The sequence below is a fragment of the Pristiophorus japonicus genome, chromosome 1 (genome assembly GCF_044704955.1).
Source record: "Pristiophorus japonicus isolate sPriJap1 chromosome 1, sPriJap1.hap1, whole genome shotgun sequence".
Taxonomy (NCBI): Eukaryota; Metazoa; Chordata; class Chondrichthyes; family Pristiophoridae; genus Pristiophorus; species Pristiophorus japonicus.
The window spans coordinates 103,049,561-103,065,004 of NC_091977.1; the positions used below are offsets into that span (position 1 = coordinate 103,049,561).

General features: G+C 42.2%; 1 protein-coding gene across 1 annotated transcript in view; it reads right to left on the bottom strand.

Annotated features, from left to right (window-relative positions):
- Nucleotides 1-15,444, bottom strand: part of aopep (aminopeptidase O (putative)) — a 473,316-nt gene that overhangs the window by 64,725 nt on the left and 393,147 nt on the right. The window contains exon 14 of the mRNA XM_070882030.1: nt 5,705-5,821. Coding sequence (XP_070738131.1) covers nt 5,705-5,821 — 117 coding nt within the window. The remainder of the gene's footprint in view (nt 1-5,704; nt 5,822-15,444) is intronic.

The window sequence follows — 15,444 nt, forward strand, 5'->3', positions numbered from 1 at the left end:
AATATTTCAGGGCTTATTTTACAAATGTATGTTTTGGTGCTCTGTTGGGAGGTCAGAGTCGGAAATCACAGATGGGATCAACAGATAGAAAATGTAAAATGTGCCACAATTTCCCAATATGCGCTATGGTCTCGCAGCTGCAAAATAATAATCTTATCATGTCCTCCTGTGATATCATATTCCACAATAACAGCATTGTCATAGCACCATTTTTAACTGTTATTAGTACTATTTTTATTTTAAAAGTAGACAGCGAGCACAAGCACCATCATTGGGATTGTGGTGAATAAGGAAGATGTGCAACCCCAGCCTTTTTATGACATAGATTTTGCTCCTTCTCTGTCAAAATATTAACAAGACATTGCTTCTACCTCCAAGACTTCTGCAATCTGCCGATTCCAAATGATCCAGATTGCTCAACTGGCTTAAGTGTGAAAAGATTTGCACTTTATGTCCTCAATCTATAATGTCATTATTCTTAGGTGTACCTCTAGCAGAGACATTCGATAAGTAACAGGAATACTGTTTACAACCTTGACAACTAACAAATAGTTGAGACTTAGGAACAGGAGTAGGCCATTCAGCCTCTTGAGCCTGTTCCAGCATTCAATTAAATCACATAAGAACTAAAAGTAGGAGTAGGCCATATGACCCATCAAGCCTGCTCCGCCATTCAATATCATGGCTGATCTTCGACCTCAACACCACTTTCCTGCCCTATCCCCATATCCCTTGATTCCTCTCGAGTCCAAAAATCTATCTCAGCCTTGAATATATTCAACAACTGAGCATCCACAGCACTTTGGGGCAGAGAATTCCAAAGATTCACAACCCTCTGAGTGAAGAAATTCCTCATCTCAGTCTTAAAAGGCCAACTCCTTATCCTGAGACTATGACCCCTAGTTCTAGACTCTCCGGCCAGGGGAAATGACTTCTCAGCATCTATCCTGTCAAACCCCCTCAGAATCTTATCTGTTTCAATGAGATCACCTCACATTCTCTAAGCTCCAGAGAATATAGGCCTAATCTACTCAATCTCTTCTCAGAGGATAAACCTCTCAATGCAATAATCAATCTAGTGAACCTTTCTTGCACCATCTCTGAGGCAAGTATATCCTTCCTTAGATAAGGAAACCAAAACTGTGTGCAGTACTCCAGGTGTGGTCTCACCAAAGCCATGGCTGTTCTGTACCTCAACTCCATCTACCCACTGTTGATCCATGCCCGTCGATACCATTGCCTAATAAAAATACATTGTTCTCACTTGAAAAATTCAATTGACCCAGTATCCACAGGCTTTTGGGAGAGTTTTCTAGATTTTCACTACCCATTGTGTGAAAAAGTGCTTCCTGATTTCACTCCTGAATGGCCTATCTCTAATTTTAAGATTGTGCCCCATGTTCTGGATTCCCCATGAGAGGAAATAGCTTCCAAGGGTGTGGGGAAGGAGGTAAATCCTCTTGGAGATTTAAACGCGAGGCCTGGGCTTCATTTGAAGAGTGCAGCACCCATTCTGTACTGTATTTCCTATACCCAAAAGGATACAGTAGCAGCATTGTTAAGTCTCCCGAAGACGTGATTTCAGAGTAAAATAAAGCTTCACTCGCAATGGAAAGCCTAAATCCCACAATTTTTTTTGTGAAAAAATACACCAATTTGCACATGCATGAATGGCGTATATTTTTCACACATGCACAAATTGGCGTTTATCCCAAGAGTTAGGCATTTCTGAAGATGTTTGACTCTAATTGTTAGCAGTAGTGTTGAAGTACAACAGGGCCAGATTGTTACATAGAAACACTGGTACTTTGCCACGAATGAATCAGTGCCTTGTCCTGCTCCTCACTGAGACTGAAGCATTAGAGTGAAGGTCAAGTACAGGTACAATTTGGTGAGTGGATAATGGAGAGAATGTGTTGCATTTTTGACTGTGATGTGGCGAGCTGCTAAGGGGGAGAAATGGTGGGTATATTAATGATTAAATATTAGACTGTGCTCCACTATTTAACAGAAGTGCTGTGTTTCTGGTTGAGGCCTTCATCAAAAAGCAATTAAAAGGGAAGTATGTTCTTTGCATTACTAATTTACATTGAATGAATGGAAAGCTTTGATGTTTCTGATGTATGCCTTTTCTACTTTAACCTAACCTATTTTTATAAAATAGAGGCTCCTGGCGGAGATTAGAGGCTGAATTTGAGTGCGTTAGCATGGGCCAATACCCAACGGGAGCCCTGTGATATTGTAAACTTTTTCCTGCCTTCTTGAGTGATTGTAAACTGGAAAATTTCCTGTCAAATAGAGCAGACAAGATGAGGTGGAAAGACATGGCAAAAATGAAAGAAATTCATGTCATGCAGGGTTAAAGCTTTTTCCAAATTTCTAATTGCAACACTTCAAAAAAAATCGCCACGTTAATTTTGTTTTGCCCCGCTCCCAATCCAAGCAAAACTAGGTATCTTCCAGCAATGCAAAAATCAGGATTTCAAAATACTAAATTTACCAAAATATAATTGAGTTACGTATTAAATACCCTTGCTGCTGTGTAAATGTTTTGTTGTGTCAATTGTTTAGAAATACATGTTTATGTAACAATTGAATCATCCTTTCTTTTAAAGCTTAGTATATTTTTTTCAGAAAAAAAATTTAATTATTGTATTTCATAGTGAAAGATTATTTAGCAAAATTATGTAATTACTCAGCTATGTTCCGTAAAGGGTAATGGTCAAAAGCAGAGCAAAGCTAGCCTGTGAGTGACACGACAACGGAGCCACCGATCCACCTACTCATGTTCCTATTTCTTATGTTATTATATCAGTAATCAGTTAGTGATGGCTGAATGCGCTTCCTGCCTGGAGGAAAGGTCGTGGAATCTGCTTCCTGTCCGGGAGGAAAGGTCGTAGAATGCACTTCCTGTTCAGGAGCAAAGGTCAGGGAATGTGCTTCCTGTCCAGGAGCAAAGGTCAGCGAGGGATCGGGTCAGGGAAAACAGCAACTCATGATTTCTATACCAAATCATGATTTTTAAGAGTTTGTCTCCTGATTTATGAGGCGGTGGGGTTGACAATCCTACAGTAGTGTAATGGTTGTTACTGGACCAGTGATCCAGAGGCCTGGACTAATAATGCAGAGAAATATGAGTTCAAATCCCACCATGTCAGTTTGAGAATTTGAATTCCGTTTTTTAAAAATCTGGAAATAAATTGAAGCTGTCGAATTATTGTAAAAACCCAACTGGTGCATTAATGTCCTTTAGGAAAGGAAACCTGCCGTCCTTATCCAGTCAGACCTATATGTGACTCCACTCCCACACCAATGTGGTTGACTCTTAATGACCCTCTGAAGTGGTTTAGCAAGCGACTCAGTTGTATTAAACAGGCAATAAATGCCCACCTTGCCAATAACATCCACATCCCAAGAACAAAATCAAAATCAATATCTTTTAAAACTAGCTTCCTGCTAAATTTGCTGACAGTATCAGTTACAATGTCTCTGATACTGTATATATTGGCAGTCTGTTCTGTCTAAAATATCTTCCGAGCAGTCTGTTCCGCATTTACCACCCTGTGTGTGAAGTATCTAAACTTTAAACTTTAAATTTTAAATTTAAATCTCAACTGTCTGTTCATTTTTCCTGTTAAAACTTGAATCCATGTCCTGGTTACAAAATTTGTGTCAAACAGTTTATCTATAACTCTTGGAATATTGAGAACTTCAAAGAAGTATCCTTTTAGTCTACTCTTCTTGATAACATTCCCAGTTTTGTTCTTCCCTTTGTACTCTAGTGCCGAAACACTCTGGTCACCATAGCACTGTGACCAGAATTGGACAAAGAACGCCAGGTTTGCTGAACTTGCACTATTGACAAGCTTCCTATTATCCTTTGTAACTTGTGTTCTATACCTCTGCTTGTTCAGCCTAAAATCTTGTTTGCCTTCTTGCCCCACTCCTAGCTTTGAGCACTTAACCTCGGTTCGATAGTTCAGTACAAGACTGAGTGAATTCTCTTTGTCGGAGATGTTGTCTTCACATTGAGCAATTAAACTTGCATCTGCCTAGTCAGATAAACGTAAAAGATCCCATGGCACTAGTTTGAAGAGTAATTGGAGGTTCTTCCAGTGACCTGGTTAATATTCTTCCCTCAACTAACACCACTAAATCTATATGTTCATTTACCTCATTTGCTGTTGTGGGACCATGCTGTGTGCAAATTGGCTGTCATGTTTGCCTACATAACAGTGATTTACACTTCAAAAATAATTAATTGGCGGTAAGTGGTAAAGACTTCAGCATATCTTGAGGACATAAAAAGTAAGTTTCTTCTTTTTTCAAAATAGGAAAGTAGTCAAATACAGAAGGATTTGGATAGATTGGGGATTGATGAGTAGTAAACATTTAGGGGCCAAAATTGCCTTTTGCGCAGAGCCAGTTAGCACTGTTGGTCAGCACTACAGGAGCACTAATACGTTAGCGCATGGGTGCGTCGGCCACATCGACCCACGCGGATTTGCCCCTGGGGCTCTGCCGGTGGAAAGTGGTTTGCGGCGCGCCCCGCGATTAGTGCACCGGCGATGTCATAACCGTGCGCCGCGTCGATACCTTTGCGCTCCGCGGGGGAAATTGCCCCACGGGAGCGAGGTCTGCTCGGTACATGAAGCTATGATGGCTGTGGCACCCCAGCTGCCCTTAAATGGGAGATGTCGCCACATCGGCCGCCATCATTTTCATGTCGGCCCGACAATGGCAGCCGCTGGTTCGGCCAGGCTGCTAGCAGGCAGGCCGGCACCCCCTGGTGGCCAATTGGGCGGCGCTGAATGTGTTCCTCAGACATTGCGATGCGACGCCATGATGTGGCGCTGAGCGTAACGTCCCGCAAACACCGGGTAATGGCGGGTTAGTGCAGTCAACATTTTTTTTGAACAAAGAGCCCAAATCCACGCTGGGGCTGGCACATCCTGCGCCAGGATAAAAAAATCTCTATCAGCGAAATGACCGCCCCAAACCCAGCATGGGGCAAATTCAGCCCCTTAATGTTTCAATTGAAAGATGTTGAGAGTGGTAAAGGGGCATAAGCAATGGAAATATGAAATGAACAGTGGTGGACTTATGGAGACAGCACAGGAGAAGGATCTGGGATACTGATGATTGCTGAAACTAACAGTGCAATGTGTGATAGAAAGAACTTGTATTTATATAGCACCTTTCATGAGCCAAAGCACTTTGCAGCCAATGAAGTACTTTTGAAGTGTATGTTTAAAACATTTATTAAGCATTACATTAAACTGATTTTCTTTTTGAAAAAATGGGTTTTATTTCCTCAAATGGAAGATAACACAGTGAGCTATCTGTAGTACTGAAAACGAACAATGTTGCTGTATTAACATTTTGAGACACTTTTTAAGTGGAATATAACTCATGCAGCACCAGTGAGAAACATCAAGATTTTGAACTATGTCACATAAAGCTTTTGTACAAGTCAGATAGAAATTGATTTCCTCTCTGCCAAAAAAAATTACAGGACTCCAAAAATCTTTCTTCCCCATTAGGTTTAAAAACATGGGAGCTGATTACTTACAGAGTATGTTGACTATTCTGGCTTAAATGAACATACAGCTGCTATTTTAAGATCTGTGAACTGCATTTTTTCGCTCTGGCATAGTTTATCAAGTGTTGACAAAACAGTTCAGTGGGCCAGTAAATGAATTACCTCTGCATCCTGCTCCCTGAGGCAATAGTGCTTCTGTAACCAGTGCAGTGTTCGGGAAGACAAGGACTTCACTTCCAAGAGCAATTCCAGGAGCAAAACCAGCTGGTCTGGCAAAAGCTGAAATGCAGAAAGGTACGATGAGAGAACAGTTAATGCTAAAAAAAAATAAACTCTGTTTATATACAATGTGTAAATGCGATGTGTAATTTACAAATTATTTAAAACAAATATACCATTTAGCCATTAATATTTTAGCAAGTTTCACAATTCAATCTTACTATGAATAAACTTAAATCTAGTTTTGAATTTTTTCTGATGAGCATTTACATTTCTATGTACTGTATATATACTGAATTTGAATGTAACTTGTCCTCATAAACTATATCTAATGTTTAATTTCAACAAAAATATTACTTGTCATTGCAAGATCCCTTGTCCATAAAATAAACCTGTTTATCTACAACACCCTTCTGCATTGCTCAGCTTTTTGCCTTCATTCTAATCCAACTCGCATTTGTTGATACTATAATCTAAAGACAGGAGCAGGTGTCTTGATGCAGCTATAAAGGTCTAGCTTTGCACACTAAACATTATATACCCAGAAACAAGCCAACTATGAAGCAGCACTTTCTTTGTGTACCCATATAAGGGGATGGAGCATCACTTATGCTAGTGTTGTTGCCAGAAGTATTATTTAACATGACTGACACGGTTATCCTTTTAAGGTACTTCAAAGAGGAACCACCATTCTAAAGTTAACCCGTCCTCTTGTACACCAGCAGCTCACCAGTAAATCCTTCACTATCTTTTTAATCCTAATGGGGAAAGGATACTTCTCAAGTTGGAACTGGATTCACTTTCGTTGCCTGTATTTTACTATGTTGGATGGCAATGAAATGTATAGACTCAACATTCCAAATTCTAAAGAATCTACATTCCAGACATTCTCACATCAGTTCACATTTAACTGCACATCATGCTGCCCCTCGCAGGTTTCTCTTCCACACTGGTGGTTTGATTGGGCCTTTTTCTTTCACAGTCCAGGTGTAAAATCGATGGAGCTTTGTAAACGTGTTTGTGTATGTTTTTTTAAAATAAAGCTGCAGCCAAGGTTGATTGTGCATGCTTGCAATCAGGTTATAGGGCCCAAATTTGGCCTTCCAGTTTTTTTCGCGCACCTCCAAGCCCCCCAGCGAAATTTTACCTCAGAAGCAGCGCCGAAAAAATTCTCGGGCCATCTGTGGCGCTGGCGTGGCGTACAATAGAAGGGTCAGAGCTAGGTCCGTGCTGGCCGTGCAGAACCGGCGGGGCCTGATCTGAGTGACTGAGTGCTGGCAGCACACGCATGCGCATTGCAGCGTTCGCACATGCTCAGTGGGGCATTAACATTGGCAATCGGCCATTTTTAAAGGGAGAACATCTCACTGAGTTTTGGATGCCTTCTTGATGTTTTGAAAGCTTTAGGAGTGCTGTTTGGAGTACTCTGCAAGAAATCAGCTGCTAAACCGCCACAAGGAGTGCTGCATAGGTGAGAATCATTCATTGCTGCAAGCAAAATAAGGACTTTGTGTTTTTAAAAATCACTGAGTGTCAATTCAATAGAGCAATGCAACACCGCGCCCCAAGAACGAAGAATTTCACGCATCAAGAAGTGGAGATACTAGTGAATATAATCGAGGAAAGATGGCAGGAGCTGGATATGAGCAAGAGAGGTTGCGCAAAAGTGCCACCCAAATAAATTAATAAATGCTGGAACAAACTTGCAGAAGATTACTGCAGAGTGGTGAATACCACAAGAAATGGAAGGCAAGATAAAAAGAAATGGCAGGACCTTGGTCAAGCAGTTCGTGTAAGTAATATTTTCATTTGTCAATGGAATTGCATCTGTAAATGTGACGATCTGTAAATATGTCCCACCCAGCAGAAAGCCACTCTTCTCCAGCAAGTTATGTTTTCATCTTTGCAGAAGAAATTGGCCCACAACAAAAAGGGAAAGAACTCGAACAGGAGGAGGCCCGCCAAATCTGCACCCACTGACACCCTTGGAACAGGGGGTCGCTGCTTTGATGGGTCCTGTCTGGAAAAAAGCAATCAGTACTGCACAAGCTGGGCCCACACGCGAGGGAGAGAGTAAATACTGAAAATTACTCATGGCCCTTCAAATCAACCTGCTGCCTGGCCTGCTACGTGTGAGCCTACTCATGCCACCCATCCTGCCCCCTGCTGTGCTGCTAACCATTTGACTGTTCTGTTATATCTTGCAGAACCTGATGCCAATCCTGAAGATACAGAAGAAAATTCAGACACGAGCGAGCCAGACCAACTTTGTAGGGGGAGGAGGTGGCCATGGAGAGGTATGAAGGGGAGAATCTTGAACTTGCGTTGCCAAGCACTTCCATGATTTCTGATTTGTCATTCCGTGGTTTGAGTGCTGCCCAGTCCCTGCATAGTGGTTTAGGATTTGCTTCAACATTCCATGGTTTCAGCTCATCTCAGTTCCTACATAGTGCTTTAGAGTCTGGTTCGATATTCCATGGTTTCAGTTCATCCCAGTCCCTGCATAGTGGTTTAGGGTCTGGTTCGACATTCTGTGGTTTCAGCTCATCCCAGTCCCTGCATAGTGGTTTAAGGTTTGGACCGACATTGGATGCGTTCGAAAGTCCAGAGGTTGCGGGTTCCAGTGCTGCTGGAATGCAGTATGGAACACTCAATGCCCCACTGTCCAAGGTTCTGGGTTCCACTCCTGCTGGAATGCAGTATGGAACAATCAGTGCCCCACCGTCTGAGCTTGCGACTCCCAGTGCTGGTGGAATGCAGTCTGGAACACCCAGCCTGCGCCTCATACTGGAGGGATTCCGCTAGACAGACCCAGGGCGAGGCCAAGGAGAAATGTCCTGAGCTGGAGGGTGCAACAGATGTGGCTCAGGTGATGGCAGTGGATATGGAGACCAGTGAGCTTACCCGATCACTCATGAACACCGTCAGTGGGGTGGGTGATGAGATAACAACACTGACGGCAGAAATAACAATACTGTCACAGGCCGTCAGGGAAGGAATTTCAGAGGCAGCGGGAACGATGGCACAGACCATCAGGGAGGTAGCTGCTGCAAAAAGGGAACACAGCCAGGCCAATCCACTGCCACTCCCACGGCAATCCCCATACTAGTCTCTGTAGAGACCCAAGCCGTAACCCACCCACCCACCTCCCCCACCAGCACCACCACCACCACCACCACCCCCACCCCCATGAAGCAGTGCACATTCACCGAGATGTGGTCTGACTCGCAGGCCGGGGGCCGCACAGACTGCTGGGCCAGGCTGCCACCCTGCTCCTTCCGCTCCCCGGCCTGCTCCGAAGGTGCTCGCAGGCTGGGGGCCGCACAGACTGCTGGGCCAGGCTGCCACCCTGCTACTTCCGCTCCCCAGTCTGCGCGGCCCCCAGCCTGCGAGCACCATCGGAGCAGGCCGGGGAGTGGAAGGAGCAGCGTGGCAGCATACCACTCCAGGGAGCAGCACGTGCTGGAGCAGGGGAGCAACGGCAGTGAAAAGGGACGTCACCGAGGTCCAGGTCAGTGATTGGAGCGTGGGCAGGTACATTAGGAGCGGCAAGATCAGGGTGAAAGAGCGGCGAGAGACTGTAGAGGGACGTGATCGGGGCCCAGGAGAGGCGCGCGTTCGGGGCCCAGAAGAGGTGAGAGCCCAGGGGCAGCATGGGTCAGCCCACACTGCGATATGTGTGCGCACTAGATCCGTGCAGCAGAGCAGGTTTCCAGTCATCTTGGTTAATCCTTGCTACTGGACCAAGACCTTACTCTGTCAAGCCCGTGTAGTGGCTGGTGTGCAATGGTCACCACACGATAAAAAAATCCAAGCACAGGCATCTTCCACCCTTCAAGATTTAGTTCGGACCTGAAATTTTAGGTCCATTATTGAAATACCTGTGAACTTTTTGACATGGAAGCAAGTCATCCTCGGTTCGTGCGACTGCCTATGATGATGGATGATGGATCTGAGATGGGTGCAGCCGTTTTTTGCTGTTTTTGTTGTTGTTGATTTTACTCTTGAAATTGTTTTCAAATGTAAATTGTTTTGTAAGTGATGTAACTTTACAAGACTATAAGTGACCTTAAAGTTTTTAAGTGATCTTCGAGTGTAAGTTTTTTCTAATGGAAATAGTTTTGTAAGTTTTGTAACTTTACAACTTTACAACTTATAGTGATCTTAGGGCTTTTAAGTGATCTTAGAGTGTAAATGTTGTCACATTTTGTTATTTCACACCTAAAAAGTGCTCTTGAAGTTCAAGTGATTTTAGAGTGTAAGATTTTTCACATTGAAATTGTTTTGTAACTTTAAAGTTTATAAGTGATCTTAAAGTTTTTAAGTGATCTTAAAGAGTCATATTAAATTAATTAGACAAAAATATTATTTTATTGCACTAAAGTGAAATACATTCTAAAATGTTCAATAAAATATTTTTTACATTGAAACTGAATCACGTTCCATTAACACAACACATAGCCCAGCTCTTCTCACTCCCCAAACAAGGTAAGAAACCCAAAGGTCTTTTGTTCTCTCCCCTCCCCCCCTTCAGTCATGTGACTTCTCTATCCCTCCTCGTCAACACCGCCCCCGCCCCCACCACAACCTGCAGCCTTCTCCCTTCCTCCCACCCATCACCACCAGCCCCCCCACCATCTCATAGCCTGCAGAGTTCAGCCTTCTCTCTCCCCTCCCCCACAGCCTGCCGCGTTCTTTCTCCATTTCTCTCCCACCCGCCCCCTCCAGCCAAATTGGCATAAATGGTGTAAGTAGTTGGAACGCCCCCTTTTGAAATAAAACTGACCTAACAAAAAACCTAACTGACTCACTTACACTGGTGCAAATTAAATGGCCATATTTGCAACTAAAAAGATACACCAGAAAAATCAAGTTACACCAAAAAAGATGGTGCAACTCATAGGGAAATTTGGGCCCTTAAAGAGTACTAGTTTTCAGTTCACAAAACCTGTCAGCATTACAGCAGAAGCACAGAATTCTTATACCTGCACCAACTAAACTATCTTGTATCTCAAGATTACTATAATAACGTTAAGAGGAAGAGTAGAAATTTAATTATATATATTTTTCAAAAAAGCAGAAGCATTAAGCCACTGAACAAATTCAAGCTTAATCGACAGAATTATTTGAAGTATTACAGTGTTACACGTATTTTTTATGTGGATTCAACACTACAAACTTAAAACAAACTAACAAGTAGAAAAGACACAAAGAGCAAGAAATGACGGTCATAATTTCCATTTGCACTGGGCAAACGAAAACTCCAAGCTATTATAATTTTCTCCTGGGCACAGTGAGTGACAAATACATATACAAATTTTTATTTATTATAATTTCCACCAGCTTCCATTCAGGAGCTGCTTCCTAAACCAAGTACAAGAAAAATGGATAGATCCCAAAAGTAAATTTACATTTACTCCAATTACAGTAAGTGACTAAAAATATTTGTAAATAATTGCAGCAACAGTAAATGTTTAAATTAAGAAATATGCAATGGAATAAACTCCACTCCTATAGCTTATAAAATGGTGTCAGAAACGGACTCTCAATTAAAATATTAATTTTCTTTTCTGTATTTAGTACATACAAAATAATTTCTGCACTTAAAGACAAGCACAAATACAAATATTTTCCAATGCAGTTACAGAATTCAACAGTAATCCTGATAACAGGAAGATTTAAATTCTTTCCCCTCCTAAAATGCCTTGTTCTATGCCAACACACAAGCTACGGTAGCAAGGAAATCGAGGATGACATTAGTGAAATGGTTAGATTGTAACCAATAGATTTTACTGCATTGTTTAGAGATAACAATGCTTTATAGGTTTCTCAGCTTAGAACCAATGATTTAGGAATTACTTTATTCCGTCACTTATTTTTAGGTTACCCATGTCACTCCATTCCTCTGCAGAGGGTGGGCTGCCATAGAAACAGAATGATATCAAAGTATTGTAGAAAGGGCAGAACTCAGAAGACCAAAATATCAGTGCTGAAGTATCTGTAGTCAAGATAGCATTAAGGGGAAACCTTTCACCAATTGTCCAATGGGTCATTGCTCTCGACTAACCCAGAACGCAAAGAAATAAATTATATTGTTCTCCCTACTAATATGCTTAGCAAGTTAACTGGGCAGGGGATTGTTCCCACAAAAAACTGTCTGTATTTATGCTCTAACAACCTAACGGGCCCGACTTTCGGGTGGAGTTGCTCCTATTTTTTTGGAGCAACTAGTTTAGTTTGGAGTATCTTAGAAATTGCAATTCTCGGCATTTAGTTTGCTCCAGTTCTAGTGAGTTAGTTTACTTTAGTTTTAGTTCAGTTTTTTTTCCCAAAAGGAGGCGTTACCAGCCACTTACGCCTGTTTTGCAAGTTTAGGCACCGCAAAGTTACTCCAACTAACTTAGAACGGAGTGTCGACTTTTGTACGCTCAGAAATACCTTGCATACACTTTAGAATTAGGCGCAGGTAGCCAGAGATGGGGGATGGGGGATGGGGGGTGGGGGGGGGGGGGGTAGGGAAGTTAGGGGATTTTTCAAAGCATTAAACACATCACTTTTAAAAATAAAGAACCATCAATAATAAATGATAAATAAATCAATAAATAAAAAATAAAAAGCTCCTACCTCACCTACCAGTTAAGGAGCACCAGGAGCCCGGCCAGGGCGAGGGACTGCGTGCTGGAAATCGGCACTCTGCCCATTCCAGGAGTCCATTCGGCCAGGGCTAGGGGCTGCGTGCTGCAGGCTGGAAATCGACACTCTGGCCACGATGAGGGAGCTGATTCGGCCAGTGACTTTCTCCTCCATTGTGAAACCCCTCCAATATTCCTTGCCTTGGGGAGATATCCAGTCAACCTTACTTGCAGCGGAGAGCCCATTCAGCCAGGGATCGGGTTGGCGTGCTTTGGGCCCCTCCCACACACAATCTGGGGACCAGGAGCTACTGCACACGCGCACAGACTCCACTGCGCAAGTGCGCAGCTGCCAGCACTCTTTTTGGCCCCGCCCAGCTATTGTGCTGCTTCGCGCTGACCAGGCCTGCTGCACTCGGAGAATCGTAAGGTTTTGCCGCGCTTTTCATAATACAAAATAGGCGGGCCTCTCGGAGGTGCGTCGTTCTAGCGGATATCGGAAACTTGGGCCCAACAAAACTAAAGTTGTCTGTACATCAGCAAAATTATACTTTCTTTCAATAGAGGAAATGTGAGGTGGCAGTTTAAATGTAAGCATTGCCATTTCTTGAGATAGGTAAAATTCAGATACAATATTTTGGGGGAAAAAATAACAAACGTGGTTCTAATGCCTGTCCTATCTGAGCACCAAAGAAGATAAAATGGATCTATCACCTGGATTCAAATTCAATCATTCTGTATCAATCTAATAAATGTGGTGATGCCATCAGCTGGAATCTCACATTACAACAGTGACTACACTTCAAAAGTACTTCATTGTAAAGCACTTTGAGTCGTCTGGTGGTCGTGAAAGGCGCTATATAAATGCAAGTCTTTCTTTATCTTTTTCTCCAGGTAGTAATGCAAGTTAAATTAAAAAAGTCACTGCAAGTATAAAACAGGTACATTTGTTTAATAATCTCACCTTTTTCACTTACATAAGCAACTGGAAGAATATATATACCTAGTTTGATTTAAACTGGTGAATCAATGTGTGAAAAATCCTACTATTTATTGTGTATTCCCTTGTCTTGTTAGCCCTCCCCAAATACATTACCTCCGGATTGAATTCCATTTGCCACTGTTCTGCCCACCTGACCAGACCACTGATATTTTTCTGCAGTCTACAGCTTTCTTCCACACTATCAAATTTCTTAATCGTACCCCCACATTGAAGTCTTAATCATTGATATATGCCACAAAAAGCAACAGACCTAGTACCGAGCCCCGAAAACAGCCTTACAGTCACGAAACACCTGTTGACCATTACCCATTGCTTCTTGCCAGAGCCAATTTTGGATGCAACTTGCCACTTTCCCTTGGGCTTTTACTTTTCTGACCAGTCTGACATGTGGGACCTTGCTAAAATCCATGTTAACTACATCAAACGCACTACCCTCATCAACCCTCCTTGTCATCCCCTCAAAAATTTCAATCAAGTTGGTCATACACAACCATCCCTTAACGAATCCACGCTGACTGTCATTGATTAATCCGTGCCTTTCTAAATGATGATTAATGCAGTCCCTCAGAATTTTTTCTAATAATTTGCCCACCACCAATGTTAGGCTGACTGGCCTGTAATTACTCGATCGATCCCTTTCTCCTTTTTTAAACAACGGTACAACATTAGCAGTCCTCCAGCAACACACGTGTAGCCAGAGGATTGGAAAATGATGGTTAGAGCCTCCGCTATTTCCTCCATTACTTCTCTTAACAGCCTAGGATACATTTCATCGGGGCCTGGCGATATATCTACTTTCAAAGATGCTAAACTCCTTAATACTGCCTCTCTCACTATGTTTATTTCCTCTAATATTTCACAATCCTCCTCAACTACAATGTCTGCATCATCCCTCTTTTTTGTGAAATCAGATCATTAAGAACCATACCCATGTCTTCTGCCTCTACACACACGTTACCTTTTTGGTCTCCAATAGGCCCTACTGTTTCTTTATTTATCGCCTTGCTCTTAATGTATTTTTAAAACATCTTTGGGTTTTCGTGATTTTATTTGCCAATATGTTTTCATTCCCTCTCTTTGCTTTTCTAATTTCCTTTTTAATTTCAGCTCTTTCTGTACGCCTCCAGGCTTTCTGCAGTATTTAGCTCTTATCTAATATAAGCTTCCCTTTTTTGCCTTATCCTATCATGCATGCCCCCTGACATCCAGGGAGCTCTATATTTGGGAGTCCAACCCTTCTTCTTAGTGGGAACATATTTGCTCTGAACCCTCATTATCTCCTCCTTGAATGCCTCCCACTGCTCTGCCACTGTTTTACCTTCAAGTACCTGTTTCCAGTCCACTTTTGCTAAATCACATCTCAGCTCAGTAAAATTGCCTTTCCCCAATCAAGAACTTTTACTCCTGGTCTATCTTTGTCCTTTTCCATAACTACGCTAAATCTAACTGAATTATGATCTGTACCACCAAAATGTTCTGCCCCTTCCAGCTGTCCACCTTCATTCTCTAAAATTAAATCCAGAACTGCCCCCTCTCATACTGGCTAATAAGGTTCTCCTGAATGCACCTTAAGAATTATGTGCCTTCTATATTTTTTACACTGATTCTATCCCATATTAGGGTAGCTGAAATTCTCTACTATTATTGTTCTATTGTTTTTGCACTTCTTTTGAGAAGATTCAGAACTACCTGAGGAACCCACAGCTCATATGGCCACAAAACATTTTCAAGATATTTTCATGCCATCCTGTAAACAGGTTCCATGGTAGTTCCAGAACTAGCTGAGAAACTTAGCTATCCCTCTTGGAACTTATACAGCTAGTAGACAAATGCTGAAGATACTCATGGTTTCTCTGTGGGATCTATTTACTTCCAGTGCTACCTTCTCTACTTGTACTGATGGTGCCCTTTTGAATATTTAGAAATCCCTGTGGTCATTTTATTCAATGCTGTTTGCTAATGCTTTCATGTATTATGTGGATTTAGAGAAAGGAAAAATAAATCAATAGAAGCATCTCTACTAAAATAAAAAGGCGTGTGTCCAAAAT